The following is a 23,772-nucleotide window of genomic DNA, read 5'->3' on the forward strand; positions in this document are numbered from 1 at the left end:
ATACATTAATATACAGGTGCATCTAAAACAATTTGAATATCATAAAAAAAGTTAATTTATTTTTAATTTAATTCAAAAAGTGAAACTCATATATTACAGTATATAAATTCACTACACACAGAGTGATATATTTCAAGCATTTCTTTATTTTTGAGGATCATGGTTTACAGCTAGTGAAAACCCAAATTCAGCATCTCAGAAAATTTGAATATTACATAAGACCAATAAAAAAAAGGATTTGTAATACAGAAATGTTGACTTACTGAAAAGTATGTCCATGTACAGTATAGTATGCACTCAATACTTGGTCGGGCTCCTTTTGCATGAATTATTGGGTCTGGTGTCTCTCATCTTCCTCCTGGCAATACCCCACAGATTCTCTATGGGGTTTAGGTCAGGCAAGTTTGCTGGCCAGTGGCCAATCAAGCCCAGTGATACCATGATCATTAAACCAGTTATTGGTACTTTTGGCGGTATGGGCATGTGCCAAGTCCTGCTGAAAAATGAAATCAGCATCTCTATAAAGCTGGTCAGCATGAAGTGCTCTAGAATTTCCTAGAAGAGGGCTGCACTGACACAGTGGAACAACACCAGCAGATGGCATGTCTCCCCAAATCATCACTTACTGTGGAAACTTTACACTGGACCTTAAGAAACTTGGATTCGGTGCCTCTCCACTTTTCCTCCAGACTTTGGGACCTTGATTTCCAAATGAAATGGAATTAATCCAAAAATAGGACTTTGGATCACTGAGCAACAGTCCAGTCCCTTTTCTCCTTAGCACAGGTAAGACATTTCTAATGTTATCTCTGGTTCAGGAGTGGCTTGACACAAGGAATGTGATAATAGTAGCCCATGTCCTAGATACGTCTGTGTGTGGTGGCACTTGATACCAGCCGTAGTCCACTCCTTGTAAATCTACCCCAAATTCTTGAATGGCCTTTGCTTCACAATCCTCTCAAGGCTGCGGCTATCCCTGTTGCTTGTGCACCTTTTTCTACCACACTTTTTTTCCTTCAACTCAACATTCCATTAATATGCTGGGATACAGCACTCTGTGAACAGTCGGCTTCTTTAGCAATGACCTTTTGTGACTTAACCTCCTTGTGGAGGGTGTTAATGACTGTCTTCTGGACATATGTCAAGTCAGCAGTCTTTCCCATGATTGTGCAACCCACTGAACCAGATTGAGAGACCAGTTAAAAGCCCAGGAAACCTTTACAGGTGTTTTGAGTTAAAGCCAGCAGCTACAAATACTGCAGCTGCTGACTTTTAAAATAGTGACACTTACCTGTCCAGCGAGCCCGCGATGTCGGCACCCGAAGCCGATCTCTCGATCGTCTCTCGGGTGCTGCCGCCACCATCTTGGGTATGGGAATCAGGAAGTGGAGCCTTTCGGCTTCATTTCCCGGTACCCTACTGCGCATGCGCGAGTCGCGCTGCGCAATAAGGATGGACCCGCTGCCTCTGGGATCTGTGTGTTTCCCAGCAGGCAGCGGGGTACTTTCGGAAAGGGGCGTAATCTACGCCCCTTTCCGCAGAGAGCTATCTCGGAAGTGGGTGCAGATACCTGTACTGTACAGGTACCTGCACCCCCCTCCCCCCTGAAAGGTGCCATTTGTGGCGCCGGAGGGGGGGAGGATTCCAATGAGCGGAAGGTCCACTTTAGGGTGGACCTCCGCTTTAATTAGCTGATTAGAGTGTGGCACCACAAGTAAACAATATTCAACTTTTTCACAATATTAACATTTTCTGAGATACTGAATTCTGGGTTTCCACTAGCTGCAAGCCATAATCACCAAAAGTTGAAGAAAAAAAATAGTGAAATATATCACTTTGTGTGTAATGAATTTATAAAATATATACCCTTTGAATTGAATTACTAAAATAAATGAACATTTTGATGATGTTCAAATTTTTTTGACATGCACCTGTACATACATTTTTTCCAGGGGGATCTTCAGTTTGGTTGCCTCCTCCTGCGGATGTAGTTAGATCACACATTTAGTGACACAACACTGCTTTCTGCATCGTTCTGGTATGAGTCCATGATGACCTGATGAGGTACACCCAGTGAGCCAATGATGCTTTAGGCTCACAGGAATTAGACTAAGTGACGTTGAGCATCATTCAGCCTAGAAGAGGATTAGCGCTGCATGACAGCGAGAAGTGTTTTTTTGTTCTCATCTGGCCAGGGATTTTTATTCTCAAAAAAATATTCTTAAGGGGCAGCTGAGCTTTTAATAATGGCTAAGATGACAGAGCAAGTCAGAGGAGGACTCCCCCATTCTCCTGCCTGGAGTGCAATAATTTAATTTTGCCTTAATTGCATTCTTTACTGAATAGACAAAAAATATAATTACCTCTCTTTTGGAAGGTGTTAGTTTTTCTGTTGCTCTGTGTTCCCCCGTATTCTCATATGGAGGAGGGATGCTGTTATTTAAAACACTCTAGAAAGAAAAAAACACACAACACAGAAGAATGTCTTCCATAATTTGGCAATAACTTATTTTTTTCCTTTAGACCATCTGCTCTAGTGAAGTAAACCCAATTACTCACAACTTTGTATAAATTGCTGTTTGATAAAATTAGCATCAATAGTTGAAAAAGTCAAAAGACAATGCTTTAAATTATTTTGTGCACATAAACCAACTGGAAAATGGAAACTTCGTAAACATATGCATTAAAAAATAACTTTTGAATAAAAGTGAAGTTCAAGGTAACAAATGAACAAAGCGTGAGTTACTGGTGTTAACCAGAATTCAGGGCAATTTTACTATAGGCAGAAGGCCATTTTCCCCTTACTTTCTTTGTGGGCTTCAAGACAGGAGGTAAGAATAAAATTTCCAATGGGGAGACAGGCACCAATAAATGCATGTTTAGTAAACCATAGAGGGGATAGATCCTCTTTCAGTTCTTTATCTTCCCTTTCTCTATTGACAGTGAGAGAAAATCTCCCTAAAGGTCAGAGGATACCTTAGCCTGTGATTGGATAGTGTAGGAGCAACTGCACACCATACAGGGTTTACAAGATTTTATATATCAAGACAGATTTGGCTAATTATGTTGGTCTTATATTAAAATATGTTTATTTTTTTGAAGTGAGCAAATAACTGTATTGATTGATGTCTTTAATGTGTTGAAGGCTTTAAAGTTGATCTCCCACCAAACGAGTTCCATGCCAGATTGATGTTTGCATTGTGGGTCAAGCAGAGGCCTTGGCTCATTCTAGGGCGGTTAAGTCTCTTATAATTGTATTCCAGGAAGTCAATAGTGCTTAAATGGAAGGCACTGTAGCCCCTTTCTTAGAATATTGGAAATCTCTGGTGAACTCAGTAATTCCCCAGTACAAAAGTACATATCTCTCCTGAGGTTGTCCCAAGAAATTTCATAACATTTGGGATATATGGCTTGATTCTTCTTATACCGCTACTTAATATTTCTGTAAGTGGTCTTCCCAGCTTTATTTATGTTCAGCTTCCTTAATGATTTGAAACCACCTAGCATTGTGTTTTCATTATACTTGTCTGATTAGATACAATTTTATTAGTTCTATATTCACTAGTTTATCTTTAAGTACTTCCCAGATTTTATTGTGAGGGACACTAAAGCAAGTTGCACTGTAAAAAACTGACAGCTCCGGTTGGAGCAGCTGTACTAACCATACGAGGTTAGTTCAGCAATCTCCACTGCTGAGCTATTGTGTTCTGACAGGGGGACAGCCTTCCCCCCCCCCCCCAATCAGAACACTCTGACCAGAAGTTGGTGGGCTGCTGGTTTTATGTCAGACAGACCAACATACACACGGCCGAATGTCGCCTGTATTTTTTTTGAACCAACCGTTGTCTCTCTACATTTGGCCCATGTATATCCAGCTTAATTCTCCTGTGACATTGCCCTTCTCTGTTGACTTGGTTGACCCTGAGCAGGTTAGTCGACCACTGGCGAGTTCTTGACTTTATAGTTCTTATTTTGGAATGTCTGTTTCTAAGTTTTGTACATTTTGTATGATTTGAGCTGGCGAATTAATGCCCAGAAGGCTCTGTTCTGTAACACCCTTTATTAAAATTGATAAGGTTTAAAGTGGTTGTACACCCTTACAACACACTTTGACCTACAAGTAAGCCTAGATTAAGGCTTACCTGTAGGTCCAAGAAATATCCCCTAAACCTACACGGTTTAGGAGATATTTGCCGAAAGACAGGCGTAGAGAGCGGCGCGCAGGCGCACAGAGCGTGCCGTGGTAAACGGCGATATGATGTCACCGCGGCTTCACTGAATGACAGCGGCGGAGCAGCGAGACCCACCGAGAAGATGGATGCGGCGGACTACAGGGGACAGCGGTGACTTCGCTGGCTCCTGTGTCAGGTAAGTGACACATAATGGACTACTATGTGATGCATAGTAGTCCATTATGCTTTACCTTTGCAGGGAATGAAAGAGGAAGTAAATTCAACAGGGTTTACTTCCTCTTTAAGAAAAAAAAGAGAGAGAGAGAAGAGTAAAACCTCTGCTTCCTGTGTTCCCTCACTGGGGAGATTTTCCCTCACTTTCTGTCCTGGTTGTAGTTATGAACATGAGGGTACATTTTCTTTGATAGCTGACACCAGGACAGGGAGTCTACCAATGTAGACATTTTTTTCTGGTGACAGACTTCACGGACAAGTACTTCATCTCACTTTAACATTTCTTTTGATTCATTGTTCCATCACTGGGACAGGAAGGAAGGAGAAATGTCACAACAGAAACCCCAACCCAACAAGCAAAAGATGTTTTTTGGCTGGAGTTCAACTTGCATATATAAACCTTATAAATCAAAAAAAAAAAAAAGAATTACATTCAAAAATAAAATATCTATGTAGGACATCAATTTCTTGATTTGAATTCACTTTCTAAAGCCACACTCCATTGCTTCTATCCAATATAGAGTGTTGTGAACAATTTGGGCATGAGTTAGAAGAGAGGGCCCCCAGATCCCATCAGGCATATTTATGTGCCAGCAAATACAGCTATCATTCCCACTGCTCCTACAGAGAAAGTGATTCTACTGTCATAGTAAATTGATTGGCACCGTATGTGTTGCTATTGTGTCAGTTTCACATTGGGCTCATTGCGAGCACCTTTCTATGAGGCATCTTCACAAGTTATTCCCTTCATCATTACAGCTGTGCTATGTGGCTATTTTAGGAAATGAGCAATAATAATGACACAAACAGCTGAACATACTGTACCTCGGTCCTCCAATACCGCTGCATGCTTTCTTGTTTCTGAAGTACACTTCTCATTCTATCAAAAAAATCACCCGTCTCCTCGCTGAGAAAGAAAGACAGAAAATTCAAGGCCATTGTACTGAACATACGGAATGCTTAAAGTGACAATGATACAGATGTATTCATCAATCTTATTATTTAATGGTTTGTAATTATTTATTTTCTAACCATAAAAATTGCACTCATATTTACACAGATCTATAGAATTATCAGTCACAAATGAGTCACAAATCTGTATAAAAAACAACATAGGTGGCCACAGTCCATTGTACTTTAAAAAAAATATATATAACTCTTTTTGAAATATAAATTAAAACATATTTGCCTTAGGGCTTTAAAGTGGTTGTAAACCCTTACAAACCACTTTGACCTACAGGTAAGCCTAGATTAAGGCTTACCTGTAGGTCCAAGAAATATCTCCTAAACCTATACGGTTTAGGAGATATTTGCCCGAAGACAGGCACCGCTGTCTACGGCGCGCAGGCGCACTGAGCGCGGCATTTCCAACAATGGAGCTGCCGCGCGTGTCGGCCCCCGTGCGCATACGCGGGAGTGACGTCATCGCGGCTCCGCCGAATGACAGCGGTGGAGCTGCGAGACCCCACCGAAAAGATGGATGCGCCGGACTACAGGGGACAGCGGTGACTTCGCTGGCTCCTGTGTCAGGTAAGTGACACATAATGGGCTACTATGCGATGCATAGTAGTCCATTATGCTTTGCCTTTGCAGGGAATGAAAGAGGAAGTAAACCCATTAGGGTTTACTTCCTCTTTAAACTTGTACAGAGATTGGTGATTTTCTAAAACAGAAAAATGCTGATCTCTGCGAGGGCAAAAAACTGTTTTCTATGTGCCCTCTCACACTACAAAGTCTGTACGGTTCAATATTGAGCGTTCTATCTGGTTAACGTTTAGACCAATCAAGTTCCTCCACCCCAAACTCACTCATCCATGTCTTTATGGACCTTGCTTTGTGCACTGGTGCTCGGTCATGTTGGAACAGGAAGGTGCCACCCCCAAACTGTTCCAACAAAGTTGGGAGCATGAAATTGTCCAAAATGTCTTGGTATGCCGACGCATTAAGAGTTCCCTTCACTGAAACTAAGTGGCCAAGCCCAACGCCTGAAAAACAACCACACAACATAATCCCCCCTCCATCAAATGATTTGGACCAGTGCACAAAGCAAGCACACCCTGCCACGCCCCCCTTTAAGGAGAATTATTTAAAAAAAACTTAGCTAAACCCACAAGTGCTTTTCTTTACCACTACTATTACTTTATACTGGCTTTTTAAATTTACAAATGCAGCAATTTAGAAATTTGGTCAAAGATTTGGCACAGGGAAACCCTTTTTGAAAGATAAAAAAGTGCATTTTATATACAACTATATAGATCAGACCAAAATGTGGTACAAATGAGGGGGAAAGAAGAACAGAAGGACTTTGTTCCAAATCATGGACAGTCCCTCGAAATCAGGGACAGTTGGGAGCTATGATCACAATGCAGGCAGTCCCATTCAGCCGCTGCTCCCAATTTGACAGCCATGTAGGTGCATGGGCCTGGACACAGACAGTGTGCACTTCTGATTTTAGACTCTATTACAAAGAACTTCTTGCCCACTTGTTGATTTGCTATGTGGTCACATTTAAACTGTTCTTCAGCCTCTATTGGCACTTTCCAAATCAGTCCAGGAAACACTAATAACAAAAATACATAAATCATAGCTCCCATTCTTCTTATCTTTCAAAACTGCTATGCCAACACCCACTAGTACCCAGGGTATATTTTAGTTAATTTATTAGTTCTTTAGATGGCATACATTTGCATTAAAATAGCCTTCCCACAAAGTTAATGTTTCAAACGGAATGTGTAAAAAAAAAAGTGTAATTTCCCTGTTTGACACAATAAAGGTTGATTTTTCTATTGTCTCAGTAGGCAGCACGTTTCTCAATGGCTTTCACAATAAACAGTTGCCGGTGCATAATTATCAAACAGTATACAAAGCACTTCTGTTAGCTAATCAATATTGTTTTCTACAGGTGTTCAGGAATGACGGCGTCCCAGCATGCAGGCACTTAATGTTCAAATTGTTAATTTGTTCTTAAACACTAATCTTATCGAACATTTTCAAATATCAAAAGCATGCTGCCTAGTGGAAATAATTGGAAATCGTTTCAAGACTATTTTTCATGAATTCTTGTTGGGAACAGTGGATTATAACAGTAACATAATGGCAAATGTTTAGACAGAATGACTTCCCGACTTGTCGCTGCTGAAACAAGCTCATTATAGAATTAACCTCATGTACTAAAATGTTTGTACTGAAGATGGCCAATTATATTATGGTCTGATTGCGCAATTTATATACAATCACTTACCGACACATATTGGACAATGGCCTAACCTAACTACTATATATGTTCATTTTCTAGCTAATCAGGTTATTGTTTTGGTAAATCTAGAGGAAATTGTACAACCAGACTGTAATGTGTATTGGAAACTTCATAACGTGTTTCTCAGGTGCTGTTAACCAGATTCAGGCTTTTATATTTAGATTTTTAAGGAAAGACTTGGAATTTGAATGATGGTTTTTGGGTAATTGTACATGGCGCATCCAGCCTCACTGCCTGCAGCCTGGCAAAGTCTATGGCAGATTTAAACACGCTGCGGCTGGAGAATGCTGTATGGGGTAGAACTTACGTTTAGTGCCTTATGCATTCAGGGACAAATGCCCAGAGTGCAGAATAGATGCTTTCCAGGTATTTGAGGGTAGGGTCTTTTTTCAGCCACCCTCTTTCTGTATACACTCGCTTCAGCAGTGGCTGTTTCTCAGGATCATGTGCAATGTGAGCCAGCATAGCTACTTATTGTAAGGCGTGTGTAACAATGCAGATATTGGTGGGCAGGGACAGTGTTATCATGGTCACCCCATAGCAGGAAGTGCCTGAATAAGGTCCTTCATGGCAGAATTACCAGGTAATATTCTATTGGAAGGTTTAGATAAAAAAATTACTTCTGAAGTTACATTAACAAGTTACAGTGGTTCTTAAGTTAAAACAGTTTTTTTCACTTAATGCATTCTCTGCATTAAGGTAAAAAGAACTCCCCACTACCTAACCTACACCCCCATCCCAAAATATGAACCTGACACCTCTAACTGCTCCATCTCTGTCCTGGCTGCAACATCGCTGTCACCTCTTCCTGGTCTTGCAGAAGACACTGCTGTCAGTCAAACTGCTGTGAGGAGGGAGCAGGGCATGGCATGTCGTGTGTGTGTCTATGGATGCACACAGCCCTGCTCTGTAGTGAACATGGCTTGCTAAGGGGGGCCTCAGGATGGAGTAGGCAGTGTTGGCGGGGCCCACCTTAGAGGAGGTAAGGGACCATTCTGAGATTTTGGTGACTGAGATTACATTTTACTAAACTTCTTACAATGTTAAAAGATAATCTTTTCCCACTTTCTCCACTTAAGCACTCATATAGCAGTGTGACAATGACCTCTTTTGGAGTCAGTAAAGGGCACTTGCCTTATATTTTTTTCCCCCTATCATTATTGTAAATGAAGACAATAGACTAATATATATAATTTACATTTGTTCATATGACTGAACATTGAGCTCATTGAATGCTGTGTATGTTGCATTGTTTTGTACCTTTTTGCTTGTAATCCTTTCTTTGTACACCAATAGCATAAGATGCTCAATGTACATATTCAGTACCTTTAAATAGGCTCATTAATAGAAAACAGCAGGCATTTTTTGTGAGTATATATTGTTTTTTAGGACATCTGTGCTGGCAGAATAATAAGGTGTAACAGAAGCCTTCAACTTTATTAGTGGTACGCATTGCCACCTGAAATGTCACTATAACAAGGTCTGACAGTCTACCCTGTGCGACCAATTTGTAGCAGTGTTGTATTTCCACATCCTAGCTGTGTAAAGAGAGCTACATTATGACAAGAGAACGACACTCTTTCCTTTGGATGAAGGGGAATCCTGTGTCTTCATTTTAGGTTCACCTTGAAGTGGTTTCTCATAATCATGGCAAGGGTGAGAAAAGACGGGTACATTTGTTTTTAGTACTTCAAAGCTACTGCCAGATATCTGTACACAGAGCTCTGTGCACCAACAAAAATTAAATTTCACTATACTCACCAATTCGTCCCCAAATATCACCAATCTCACATTTATCTTCCCTAACACTTAACCTTTTTCCTATCTATATCATTTACACTTAGGCCGCGTACACACGCGGGGACTGTTCGCTCAACTTTGTCCGCTGAACAGTGTTTCAGCGGACAGTCCGCTCATGTGTGGGCTTCAGCGGACAGTTTCAGCGGACAGTTTGACGAACAAAGTTTTTCGGAAATCCCGAAAAACTGTCCGCTGAAACTTGGTTTGAGCGGACAGTCCCCGCGTGTGTAGGCTTGTTCGTCAAACTAAGTTCCGCGCATGCTCAGAAAGAATTTATACGCCGAAGGTTGCATTGCAGTGTATAGGACGTCGTTTTCTAGTCCCGTCGTACGTGCCGTTCACGTCATCGCGCAGGGTTTCAGCGGACTGTTCGTTCGTCGTGTGTGGCCAAGTCCGTCCATGCTAATTTTGAGCGGACTGTCTGCTGAAACTGTTTGACGAACAAAGTTGAGCGAACAGTCCCCGCGTGTGTACGCGGCCTTAGGCTTCATTCACACTAGAAAGCTAAAAACTGCTTTAGAAACGCTGGACAAAAAAAGCTAATGTTTTAGAAGTGCGTAAGCAATGTTTAGTAGCTTCACTTCACTGCATCCTTAACAACCAGCGAATAGCCTTAACAACGGATGAGTCATCAGCTGTCAGCGGGATTGCTTATTGACAGCTGAATGTAAAAAAAAAAACATTGCCGGAAATAAAAGAAATCTGCAAAATACAGCGTGGGCCGCCCCCGCCTCAATAGGGCCTGGTATGAATTTTAAGAAGAACCCCCCGTGCCCCCCCCCATAGGTCTGGTATGGATTTGGAGGGGTAAAAAATGTAAAAAAATGGCATAAGGTCCCCCCAAAAATCCATACCAAACCCTTATCCAACATGTAGCCTGGTTGGCCAGGAAACCATAAAAGGCCACATGCCCTCAACATAGGGGGTGCTTTGGGGCAGGGCAGCTCCCCCCAAAGCACCTTGCCCCCATGTTTATGGGGACTAGGGCCTCTTCCCCATAACCCTGACCCGTGGTTGTGGGGATCTACAGGCGGGGGGGGGGGGATATTGGTATCCGGAAGCCCCCTAGGGCCTGGTATGGATTGGAAGAGTCTCCCCACACAGGTTTTTTTCAAAATTCTTTTTTGCTGGCAAAGTTTATTTTTTACATTCAGCTATCAGCTGATGACTCACTCGTTGTTAAGGATGTGGCAGCCTGTTTCTTAGCAACTAGCCCCATAACGACCAGCTACTCACTGTTTTATAGTTTAGTGGCAGAAAAAAGCTATCTGCTAAACGCTGGAAACCGGCATTTAGTAGAGTTTAGAAGCTGTTAGTGTTTTTTTCTGCCAAAACCCTGCTGCTCCAGAATGTGCTGGCAGAGGTCCTGCCAAAAAAGCGCTGATAAAAGCCTATGGGGTTGATTTATTAAAGGCAAAAAAGACTGTGCACTTTGCAAGAGCAGTTGCTCCAGAGCTTAACCTCCCTGGCGGTATGATTAGTTCTGATTTTAGGTGCTGAAAGCGATACAAGTATTTTGCATGGAAATTTGGCGTTTTATATTGTAGGCCTGCAATTATAGGAATAGCTCTCCTAAATCTGTTCAAACCAGAGTCTAGCAGACATCCCGGGTATGATAAAGTTTATAATATAATAAATAATGATAATAAATATAAAAAATTATTCAATAATGTAATCAAATCCAAAAACACAGAAATTTGCTCATTTGCAGAATTGTTGCTGTCATTAGATTTAGTGTTTGATGACAAATTTCCCCACAAATCGCTATCGCTCAATTCTGCAAGTGATTATAATTTATTATCGCTGTTTTCTAGTTGGTCTAAAATTACTTTTGACATAAAGGGACAGTTTTTGGTTGCTATGGGCAATCTCCAAATTCCAGGCAGAAAAAACAGTATTTATAATATAAAAGTGCATGCAGGGCACTGGACAGACCACTGGGGACAAAGGGGGTGTGTAATTTTTTTAGTGCTGTGTGTGTTTTGAGTGTTTTTACTTTTTTGAATTTGGCGCCAATCTCCGCTCCCGTGCGCGTGACGTCGAAGGGAACGGAGCTCTGCGGCACTCGGGCACTGTGTGAATCGAGCGGAGGACATTGCTGGATCCAGGGGACAAGGTAAGTAACTTCTCCCCGTATCCTCCCTGTATCCAGCGATGCGATCCCGAGTCTGGCTCGGGGTTACCGCTTGTGGTACTGAAATCCCAGCCCGAGCCAAACTCGGGATCACCGCTAGGGAGGTTAATAAATGAGCAGAAGCTCTACTGACTTTCATCAACCAGTCATGTGCAACCAAAAATTCTGTTTTTTTTATTTTCCTTGCATGTGATTGGGTATTCTTTGCAAAGTGAAGCTTCACCTCATTTACTAAGCTCTGAAGCATCTGCCCTTGCAGAGTGCAATTGCACTTTGCAACGTACACAGGCTATTGGCCTTTAGTAAATCAACCCCTATGTGTACATGAATACTTAGGATAACATGCAGGGGAGTTTAGAGGCAGTTAAAAAACGTTTGACGCCCAAAACAGCAGCTTTAAAAATGCCCAGTGTGCATGAGGTCATAGAGGCTGAAGTACTATATATTATTCCCTCACCCCACCTACTATATGTCCCACACAAACTTCAGATCCAACATTCATAATGGTCTACAGCTGCAGCCTACGGCAAGCAATGTTTCACCTCTCTTTAGAGCTGACTGTCCTTGAACTTTTGAACAAGTATGGATTTCTATGATTTCTATGTATGGGAATAATAGATCTCTGCAAGGACAAAGAGGTTGATTTACTAAAGGCAAATAGACTGTAAACTCTGCAAAGAGCAGCTGCTCCAGAGCGTAGAAAATGAGCAGAAGCTCTGCTGACTTCTATCATCCAATCATGTGCAAACAAAAATGTGTTTTTTATTTTCCTTGCACCTGATTGGATACATTTTACAAAGTGAAGCTATACCTAATTTACTAAGCTCTTTACTAAGCAGTCTAGTTGCCTTTAGTAAATCAACCCCATACTCTCCATTATTCTATATCATGTGGAGTAGCTTATAGCCCTCTGGGCCTGAGAAGATGTTATACAAAGCCTGGCTCAGCAAAGCCCACGTTATTTAACCCACACCCTAAAATGAATCCTTAAAGAGGAAGTAAACCCTGATGAGTTTACTTCCTCTTTGATTCCCTGCAAAGGTAAAGCATAATGGACTACCATGCATCACATAGTAGCCCATTATGTGTCACTTACCTGACACAGGAGCCAGCAAAGTCACCACTGTCCCCTGTAGTCCGGAGCATCCATCTTCTCGGTGGGTCTCGGTGGGTCTCGCTGCTCCGCCGCTGTCATTCGGCGAAGCCGCGATGACGTCACTCCCGGCATATTGCCGTTGACAGCAGTGCACTCAGTGCGCCTGTGCGCCGCTGTCTACAGGGCATGCACCGTAGACAGCGGTGCCTGTCTTTTGGCAAATATCTCCTAAACCGTGTAGGTTTAGGAGATATTTCTTGGACCTACAGGTAAGCCTTAATCTAGGCTTACCTGTAGGTCAAAGTTGGTTGTAAGGGTTTACAACCACTTTAAAATCTTTCCAACATTGTAATTTACAACCTAGCCTAGACTTAAAAAGTAATGCTTAACCCTTTACCTACTCCTTAAATGTACCTACTTAGCACTTGACCTAACACTTGAAGAAAACCCTAGACAGTAAATTTCTATCACTTAAGCCATTCTCTACAGCTAACCTTTACACCTAAACTTAACACCCACAACTCTAAACCTATCACTTAACAGGTTAGAGGAGAGCAGTGCAAGGCCAGAGAGTGAAAAGGGCTGAAGCAGCACTCTGCACCCACATTAGAGGACAAGGAGAAAGAGAGAGACAGAGACTGAGCCACTGGAAAGCCCTTTGCTGTGCCAGAGAAAAGAGAGTACAAAGCTGTGATCCGTATGCAGAGAGACTGAGCCACCGCCGGGATGCAGTTTGCGCTGTACTAAGGATCAGAGTCACCCGAGACAATCTAGAATGATTGGTCAGAGAGCCTGATGCCCTGTACACACGAGCAGAATTTCCGTCGGAAAAATCTTGGATGGTTTTTCCAACTGAATTCCACTCAAGCTTGGCTTGCATACACAGAGAAGCAGAACAGAGAACCCAAGTTACCAAAAGGCTTGCTTGGGGGTAAAGCTACATATATCTCTCCTGTGCACCCCCTCCTTGGGGAGCATTGTGCTTTTGTTCCCCCCACCTCCCCTTTTCCTAACACCCTTATTTTTACTTCCATGTACCAGTACCAGTCCTGCCCCTGAGTCAGGAGTATGTATACATCCAGTGTTTTTCGAGATCAATACACATAATTTCAGTGAGCACAATGGGTGAACATATTTTTCAATCAAATTCTATCTGATTGTGAGATCTCTTCAGCTAAAAGCCGAGCAGCACACAACCCGGAATTTTCTCTAATGGTTTTGTTTTTTCTGTTATGTTTCTTTAGCTTTTTTTCTCATCTCATCTTTGGTCAAGTTTTGGTTCCCCTGAAGAAGCCATTGTAATGGCGAAACATGTTGGGATATTCTTGACCATGGAGTAATTACAAGGTCGCTACCATCTTTGACTAATTAGACTCATTAAATTTGTATTTTAATCCGATGATCCTTGTCTACCCTGTCTATGTATTTTGGTAATTTCTTTATTGTATTAAATAAAACATTTTTCCTTTTGTTAAATTTGTATTCCATATATCTTGCCCTTTTTTAAAATCAGTTTGTTTTTGTTTGATTGATGGGCACCGCAATAATCCCATTTCCTCAACTGCTCCACAAAATGCTTTACACTTGTTCTTTTGGGATCCTGAACTTATCATCATTATTCACGCTGTAACTTTGACTTTCGGGGTTCCCTTTTGACCATTTGTTCCACATCCATGTGGATAGCATGTTATGAAACTTTGTAATATTTGTTGTGAAGATAAAGAATATATAATAATAATAATAATAAAAATACTGCTGATGGAGGTTCTAGCCTTCCCCTACTCTACTATTGCTGTTTTGTACCTGTTGTAGAAATGTCGCCAGTCACAGTAACAATAATGCCACTGGTACTGGACCTGAGGATGGGAACACTGTAAAGTAATAAAATCTGATACAGTTTGAACCTTTCCTCAATCTTTCCAAAGTAAAAAAATGTTTGCCTGGAGTTCACATTAAAGCGGTAGTAAACAGCATTTTTTTTCAAGCCCTGTAACAAATTGCATAGTGTGCTAGTATGCATCGCATACTAGCATATTATGAAATACCGTAGAATGAAGCCTTCCAGTGGTGTGTTTTCACTGCTGAAGGCGCTTCCATCTTCACCTTTGGCAGCACGGATGATGGCATGGAGCTCTGAAGGGATGGCACGGGCATGACATTACTGGATGCATGCAGTGTGGATATCTCCTAAACAGTGCATGTTTAGGAGATATTCGCAGGTATAAGTTTACAAAAAAAGGGTTTACTTCCACTTTAACAGCTTAAGGACCACCCCACATACATTTACTGTGGCGGGGTGGTCTTTAAGCACAAAATCATGTACCTGTACGCGATTCCTCTCCTCCGCTCTGGGTCATGACAGCCACAGGACCCACTGATCATTCACAGGAGAGGCAGCACGGTGAGCGATGTAAACAAGGCAGACCACCATTCTGTGAGGGAGGAAGATGGAGATCTTGTGATTCTGCTAAGCAGAAACACAGATCTGTGTTTTCCTCCAGTCACAGCATTCTCCCCACAGTTAGAAAGCACTCCCTAGGAGCACACTTAACCCTTTGATCGTCCCCGATGTTAACCCTTCCATGCCAGCGTTATTTACACAGTGACAGTGCATTGTATTGATGTCACTGGTCCCCAAAAAGTGTCACTTAGTGTCAGATTTGTCCACCGCAATGTCGCAATCCCATAAAAAATCGCTTATTGCCACTATTACTAGTAAAAACAATAAAACAAATAAAAAGTCCATAAATCTATCCTATAGTTTGTAGACGCTATAACTTTTGTGCAAACCAATCAATACACGGAAGCTTATTGTGATTTTTTTTTTTTACCAAAAACATGTAGCAGAATACATATTGGCCTAAATTAATGAAGAAATTAGATTTTTTAGATTTTTTTTATTGGATGTGTTTTATAGTAGAATGTAAAAAATATTGTTTTTTTTTTCCAAAATTGTCTGCCTTTTTTTGTTTATAGCGCAAAAAATAAAAACTGCAGAGGTGATCAAATACCACCAAAAGAAAGTTCTATTTGTGGGGAAAAAAAGGACATCAATTATTTGTGTACAATGTCGCACATCCATGCAATTGTCAGTTAAAGCAGTGCAGTATGGCAAAAAATGCCCTGGTCAGGAAGGGGGTAAAATCTTCCGGAGCTGAAGTGGTTAAAGCTTAGCTCAGGGCCCAAAACTTCCATTTAGCTATATTCTTCAATAGCCACTAAGAATATAGATAAACTTTATGAGCACCAAATTTCTTTACACTCTCAATTATTACCTTATAAAATTAGTGGTGATATCATCATTCTCCTGCATATAGCTTGTACAGCTTGGTACCCAACATATTCTCTTGCTACAGATTAGGGTAGAGAAGGAAGCGCCACCTAAGTGTAGCATTAACAAATGCTTTTATGACAAATGCTTTAATGACACCAGGTAAGGTAACACTGTAAGGCCGCGTACACACGCGCGGACTGTTTGCCCAACCTTGTTCGTCAAACAGTTTCGGCAAACAGTCCGCTCAAAATTTGCATGAGCGGACTTGCCCACACACGAGCGGACTGTTTGACGAACAAGGTTGGGCAAACAGTTCGCTCAACTTTTGAAATGAACGGACTCGCCCACGTAAGGAGGAGGCAAATCCGCCCATTTCGAGCGCGTGTACAGGTAGGCGGGGCCCGCAAAGGAGACGTTGCGGGCTCCGCCGCCTGGAATGGGCTTAAAGGGGAACCCCAACGCCGAAAAAAATCGGCGTGGGGGTTCCCCCAAAGTCCACACCAGACCCTTGTCCGAGCACGCTACCCGGCCGGCCAGGAAAGGGGGGCGAGCGAGCGCGCCCCCCCTCCTGAGCCGTACCAGGCCGCGTGCCCTCAACATGGGGGGGTGCCTTGGGGAAGGGGGGGCCGCGCGGCCCCCCCACCCCAAAGCACCTTGTCCCCATCTTGATGAGGACAAGGGCCTCTTCCCGACAACCCTGGCCGTTGGTTGTCGGGGTCTGCGGGCGGGGGGCTTATCGGAATCCGGGAGCCCCCTTTAAGAAGGGGGCCCCCGGATACCGGCCCCCCACCCTATGTGAATGAGTATGGGGTACAATGTACCCCTACCCATTCACCTGTGAAATAAAGTACAAAAAAAAACACAACACAGGGAAAAAATATTTTATTGCACAGCTCCGGGGGGTCTTCCGTCTTCGGGGGTCTTCTCGCCGGACTCCTCCGCTATGTGTGTGTAGCTCTTTTACTAGCGGAGGAGTCCGGCTTTCTTCCTCCCCGCCGCCGGCCTCTTCTCCCGACTTCGGGGGTCTTGTCCCCCTCTGCGGTTCTTCTGCCGGGCCACCGCGCCTTCTTGTAGCTCTTTTACAGGCGGTGGCCCGGTCTTCTGTCGCCGCTGCCTTCCGTTCTTCTGTCGCCGCCTTCGGTTCTTCTGCCGGGCCACCGCGCCTTCTTGTAGCTCTTTTACAGGCGGTGGCCCGGTCTTCTGTCGCCGCTGTCGTCGCCGTCGCCGCCGCCGCCGCCTTCCGTTCTTGTTCTTCTTCTTCTTCTTCTTCTTCTTCTCCTGGAGATGTTGACTCGACGATCTCTCCGGCCGGAATGCCAGGGACACGCTCCGCTGCCACTTATATAGTGACAATGGGGCGGTGTCACATGGTATATGTCACATGGGTTGGTCACATGGTGACCCCGCCCCCTTACGATGTCATAGTCCCCATGTGACATCAACCCATGTGACCAACCCATGTGACATATACCATGTGACACCGCCCCATTGTCACTATATAAGTGACCGCACAGCGCGGCTCTGGCATTCCGGCCGGAGAGATCGTCGAGTCAACATCTCCAGGAGAAGAAGAAGAAGAAGAAGAAGAAGAAGAAGAACAAGAACGGAAGGCGGCGGCGGCGGCGACGGCGACGACAGCGGCGACAGAAGACCGGGCCACCGCCTGTAAAAGAGCTACAAGAAGGCGCGGTGGCCCGGCAGAAGAACCGAAGGCGGCGACAGAAGAACGGAAGGCAGCGGCGACAGAAGACCGGGCCACCGCCTGTAAAAGAGCTACAAGAAGGCGCGGTGGCCCGGCAGAAGAACCGCAGAGGGGGACAAGACCCCCGAAGTCGGGAGAAGAGGCCGGCGGCGGGGAGGAAGAAAGCCGGACTCCTCCGCTAGTAAAAGAGCTACACACACATAGCGGAGGAGTCCGGCGAGAAGACCCCCGAAGACGGAAGACCCCCCGGAGCTGTGCAATAAAATATTTTTTCCCTGTGTTGTGTTTTTTTTTGTACTTTATTTCACAGGTGAATGGGTAGGGGTACATTGTACCCCATACTCATTCACATAGGGTGGGGGGCCGGTATCCGGGGGCCCCCTTCTTAAAGGGGGCTCCCGGATTCCGATAAGCCCCCCGCCCGCAGACCCCGACAACCAACGGCCTGGGTTGTCGGGAAGAGGCCCTTGTCCTCATCAACATGGGGACAAGGTGCTTTGGGGTGGGGGGGCCGCGCGGCCCCCCCTTCCCCAAGGCACCCCCCCCATGTTGAGGGCACGCGGCCTGGTACGGCTCAGGAGGGGGGGGCGCGCTCGCTCGCCCCCCTTTCCTGGCCGGCCGGGTAGCGTGCTCGGACAAGGGTCTGGTGTGGACTTTGGGGGAACCCCCACGCCGATTTTTTTCGGCGTTGGGGTTCCCCTTTAAGCCCATTCCAGGCGGCGGAGCCCGCGACGTCTCCTTCGCGGGCCCCGCCTACCTGTACACGCGCTCGAAATGGGCGGACTTTCCGAGCGGGAACAGTCCGCTCATTTCGAAAGTACAGCGGACAAGCCCACACACGGGCGGACTGTTCGTTCAAACACAGTTTCAGCGGACAGTTTTTCGGAATTTCCGAAAGACTTTGTCCGTCCAACTGTCCGCTGAAACTGTCCGCTGAAAGCCCACACACGAGCGGACTGTCCGCCCAAACACTGTTCAGCGGACAAGGTTGGGCGAACAGTCCGCCCGTGTGTACGCGGCCTAAGTGTAACCTTACCTGGTGTCATTAAAAGCATTTGTTAATACTACACTTAGGTGGCGCTTCCTTCTCTACCCTTCTCTTGCCCATTACAGAGCCAGCTCTCTGCGGACAGCAGCCGCCCTTCTAATCCACCACCTTACTATCCAAACCCTGAACTGACAGTTAAGTGCTTAACTCTTGATCTGCCAGCCTGTCTATCATGGACTAAGTTGCTGAGCCATTTACATCCCCTGTATTGTGTGTACCTGTGTATTTGTCTTATAGTTACCAATACCTTTTCTCCTGCTACAGATTACGTGCAGAAAACTACATGAGGGGAGCAGATACCAAACCAGTCAAACTGCCCAAGAAAAAAATGGCAGCAGTGACCAGTTTTTTACAAGAAGCTCCTACATAGAGGATGGAAAAAGGGGACACATTATGGGTCCACTTTCTTGAGATTGTGGACTCCCCAACCCCCCCCCCCCCCCCCGTCAGCTATTATAGATTAGTGCAGCTAGCAGGACAGCAGCAAAGGTTAGGATATTTGGGTGAGGCCCCTTTAAGAAGGTGAAAGCAAGGGATTAGGGAAGGACCAATCAGGTTTAAGGGAATTTGCTGGAAACTATTCTGAGGCTATATAAGGTTAACAGGTAAAGGGGTTTTCCTCTTTACCTGTGGACCACCAAGAAGACTGGAGCTCTCCCTCGCAATGGAATCCCTATTGCGTCAGCTCCTGGAGAAGGCGGGCGGTGCAGGAGGAGAGCAATGGCTTCGCCGCTAACTAGCGTTAGACTCTGTCGAACAGCTGGAGGAGGATGGAGGCGGAGACTCAGCAGTGGGCGACGAGCAGGCTGGTCTTAATGGCGAAGGGAGGAGAGAGAAAGAGCCAGCCCTTCGCGGAAGAACGAGGAGAAGTGTTCCTCCCGAACATTTTCGGCAGGCTGTGGAGGCAGACGAAGAGGAGAGCAGACCTCGCGAACGGTCGAAAGATTCGGTCGGTGTGTCAAGGGGTCGTCGTGGCTCGAAGAATCGGCGGACATGCTCCCAGTCACCAGCAGACAGAGGCGGTCGGCGGAGTCAGGTGCAGCAGCCAGCAGCAGAGCCAAGGGGAAGGAAGCCAGCACAGCACCTCTCAAGGCAGCCTGCAGCTGAAATGACACAGCAAGGCACTCGGCGAGCTGAGGTGTCTCAGCAGTCCCAGGTTGGGTATTCCTTGCAACCCCCAGACCCAGCAGCGCTGCTGGAGGTGGAAAGCCAGCAATGTGTGGGACAGCCTCCAGCAGCTGGTGAGTTAAACCAATTGCATATTCTGAATGGGTTGGTAGGATCTTTGTCTTCTCTGGTTCAATCTCTTTTTCAGGTGTCTGTAGCTCCCTCTTCTTCTGTGGCATCGTTGCCTGTTAACTCTTCTGTTTCTGTGCTCTCTCCTGCTCCTACTAGTTTAACAGTTCACAATAGGAATGTTAAAAAGGGATTGCAGGATGACATTACAGGCCTGGCGTTACATACAGCTGCACCTGTGGATATACTGAAGGTACCTGAAACATGCATGAAAGGGGTTATGCCGTGTGAGATGTCACCATTAGGATGTCATTTAAACGCATCAGTAAAAGATAAAATATGGAAGGGGGAATATGTAGACATACTTTTGCTCCTTCCCTCCTACAAGGAATTTATTAGATCAGACAAGAGGGGGGGGGAGAAAGGTGAGGAAGATAGGCGTAGGTCCCCAGGTCTTTTAATAATTGGCTACAGGCCTTCTGTATTTATGCTGGCATACTAGCAGAGAAGCACCCGGAGCTGTGTGGGGGTCTTTTTCAGCATTTAGACCATATATTAGAGGCTTATAGGAGCTTTGGTGGCCTGGGTTGGTTTTACTATGATGAGTCTTTTCGGCAGAAACTGTCCATACACCCAGTATTAAAATGGGGAATGAAGGATGTTGGCTTGTGGCTCAATTTGATACTCCCTCAGAAGACAGTGTCACCCAGGCCAGCTACGTTTACCGCTGCCAATCCGGCTTTTAGAAAAGGCTGTTGTTTTGCTTTCAATAAAAGTCAGTGTCGTTGGAACTTGGCTTGTAAATACAGGCACGAATGTTCAATTTGCGCCGGTGCACACCCAGCAGCGAAATGTTTTAAAAAAAATTTGAATGTCAGTCTTGGTCCTGCGCAGAGGGATATTTTTCCAAAAAGCCTGCACTCCAGTGAGGCTGGAAAAAATGCGCCCATGGCTGGACAGCTACCCAGACAGGGAGAAGGCATGTTTCCTCATTGAGGGTTTTTCTAAGGGCTTTCCTTTACCTTCTTTTTTGGGGTTGGTTGTAAATTAGTGGGGAATTTAAAGTCAGTAGACTTGTATCCTCAGATAGTTAGGGATAAGTTGTGTAAGGAACTTGCGGAAGGACAAATAGAAGGGCCTCTTGAGCATCTGGCATTCCCTAATTTTCGGATTTCCCCATTGGGAGTAGTTCCTAAACGTGAGCCTAATGCCTTCCGCATTATCCATCATTTGTCATTCCCAAAAGGAGATTCATTGAATGATGATATTGATGAAAACGTATGCTCCGTTTCGTATGCGACATTTGAGGATGCAATCAATAGAATTAGGAAGTGCGGCACTGGGGCTTTGTTGGCAAAGGCCGATATAAAATTGGCTTTTTGTCTCCTGCCTATTTCCCCGGAGGCTTTCAATTCCCTAGGTTTTTTCTTTGAGAAGCATTATTTCTTTGACAAGTGTCTCCCTATGGGGTGTTCACTGTCATGCGCCTATTTTGAGGTTTTTTCCACATTTCTTCATTGGGTGTTGGGTGTGAGATCTGGTTTGGATAGTGTAATACACTATTTGGATGATTTTTTGTTTGCAGGACCATCAGACTCTACGCGTTGCGCTGAATTGTTGGTGTTATTTCAAGCCATTGCGTTGGAATTCGGTGTTCCACTGGCTGAGGAAAAAACATGCTTGCCTGGTACAGTATTGGAATTTTTAGGCATTGAAATTGATACATGCAGGATGGAGTTTTGTTTGCCCGAGGCGAAACTTAGCAAATTGAAGGGGTTGATTGCAAAAGTACTGCAAAAGAAGAAAATTAGGTTGAAGGACATGCAATCTCTCCTTGGTATATTGGCTTTTGCCTGTAGAATTATGCCAGTGGGCAGAATTTTTTCAAATCGCCTTTACCTGGCCATTTCAAGTATGAAATCCCCTATGGCTCACATTTGCATGACTTTCCCTATTAGGGAGGATTTATTGGTGTGGTGTAGGTTCCTAGATTGTTACAATGGCCGGTCTTTCTTTCAGTCTGAGTTTATTTTGCCCCAGATTTCCGACTGTTCACAGATGCAGCTGGCTCGAAAGGATTCGGTGCTATCTGGCAGAATCATTGGTGCTGTGCGAACTGGCTTGATTCATGGGTGCAGCAGGGCGCTACTAAGAATGTGGTTCTGTTAGAATTATTTCCAATCTTGGTGGCTCTGGAATTGTGGGGTTCAAATTTTTCAAATAGGCGTATACTGGTGGAGACAGATAATAAAGACGTACTGTATGCAGTGAACTGTTTGTCATCTAGTTCTGAATTAGTGATCAAAGTTCTGTGGCAGGTGGTCTTTAGGTGCCTTAAATTCAATATTTGGCTGAAGGTTCCCCAAATATACCCCGGGGATTTTGAATAACATAGCTGATTCTCTATTTCGCTTTCAGATGGACCGTTTTCGGCTGTTGCTCCCAGAAGCGGACAGAGATGGCATTCCATGCCCAGACTATCTGTGGGAAGTGATATGAAGGAAGTATCTGACGCCATTCAAAGGTCTTTAGCGCCCAAGACGTGGGCCGACTACTCAGCGGCTTGGAGAAGTTGGCTGTCCTTTGCCAGTGCACAAGGTTTTCCTTTTAACAAACCATCTGAAGACAGGCTTTTAGCCTTCTTGGCCGGTTTAATGCAGAAAAGCCTCTTGTATAGTTATCTAATAAAAGTGTTGGCTGGTATTTCTTTTTTCTTTATGTTGAGGGGTCTGCGACCTTGTTCTTCCTATTTTTCTTTGAAACAGGCACTAAAGGGATACAGGAGGTCAACCTTTCGTAGCGGATGCCAGAAGACCAATCTCCCTCGACATCCTTGGTGGCCTTTGTAGGATGACTGAAGTCATGTTTCTCGGCCTATGAGGTTTTACTGTTCAAGACAGCATTTACACTTTTTCGGAGCATTCCGCATTTCCGAATTGGTGCCTGCAAATAAGCTGGGCGTTTCAGGTATTAGGAACGAACAGGTGGTGGTGGACAGCTATGGGGTACACATTTGGTTGCAATATTCCAAGACGGATCAATGTGGCAAGGGCAGGTGGGTTCACTTGCAGGAATACGGGGATATATTCGTGTATCCAGTAGCAGCCGTTAAAAAATTCTTGGCTATTAGACCACCGGGAATTGGGCATTTCCTGATTCATGCAAATTTGAGGCCTCTGACAAAATATCAATTTGATGCAGTACTCAAAAGATGTCTAGAACGTCTGGGTTTGAGCGGCTTCAAGTTCTCATCACACTCATTTAGGATAGGTGCAGCCTCTGAAGCGGGAGGTGGAAGTCCCAATGTTTTCGGTTATATGTGCGACCTAATCTCTTCGTTTAATTTCTAGGTACACAACACACGGTGTGGATATTGGGACATTCGTTTATATACTGGGCGCAAAAAAGAGCGGCTCAACGCAGTTATTCAACGATTCTGTCCCTACAACCAGAATCTTTTCAGTTACTTTGGAAGGGCATTAGAGGACTTCAGTGGTATCAACTCTATTTTCAGTTAAATAGGTTATGTTAAATATGGCCCTTGCCCTCTATATTGGTAATTCATTTAGGCAGGAATGATTTGGGGAACCTCAGAACTTTAGACTTGCTTTTTATGATCAAGCGAGACCTCCTTAGTTTTAGTACTATTTTCCCGGGCACAATTTTAGTTTTCTCAGAGATAGTCCCTCGTCTTTCCTGGCTCTCCTCTGATCAGAGGAGGGTTATGGAAAAGATGCGGAAAAGAGTTAATAGGGCGCTGGAGAAATTAATGCCGCAGCTTGGTGGATTATCTTATCGCCATGTGGACTTAGAAGGTGGC

At 44.5% G+C, this 23,772-nt stretch overlaps 1 protein-coding gene across 1 annotated transcript in view; it reads right to left on the minus strand.

The window, feature by feature from the left end:
* BAIAP3 (BAI1 associated protein 3) overlaps positions 1-23,772 on the minus strand; it is a 554,780-nt gene that overhangs the window by 277,202 nt on the left and 253,806 nt on the right. Inside the window, exons 3-4 of the mRNA XM_077449095.1 lie at positions 5,232-5,313; positions 2,364-2,450 (exon numbers count right to left, since the gene is read on the minus strand). Coding sequence (XP_077305221.1) covers positions 2,364-2,450; positions 5,232-5,313 — 169 coding nt within the window. The remainder of the gene's footprint in view (positions 1-2,363; positions 2,451-5,231; positions 5,314-23,772) is intronic.

Source organism: Lithobates pipiens, unplaced genomic scaffold, assembly GCF_037356315.1.
Source record: "Lithobates pipiens isolate NorthernLeopardFrog02 unplaced genomic scaffold, aLitPip1_a1.2 Scaffold_22, whole genome shotgun sequence".
Lineage (NCBI taxonomy): Eukaryota > Metazoa > Chordata > Amphibia > Anura > Ranidae > Lithobates > Lithobates pipiens.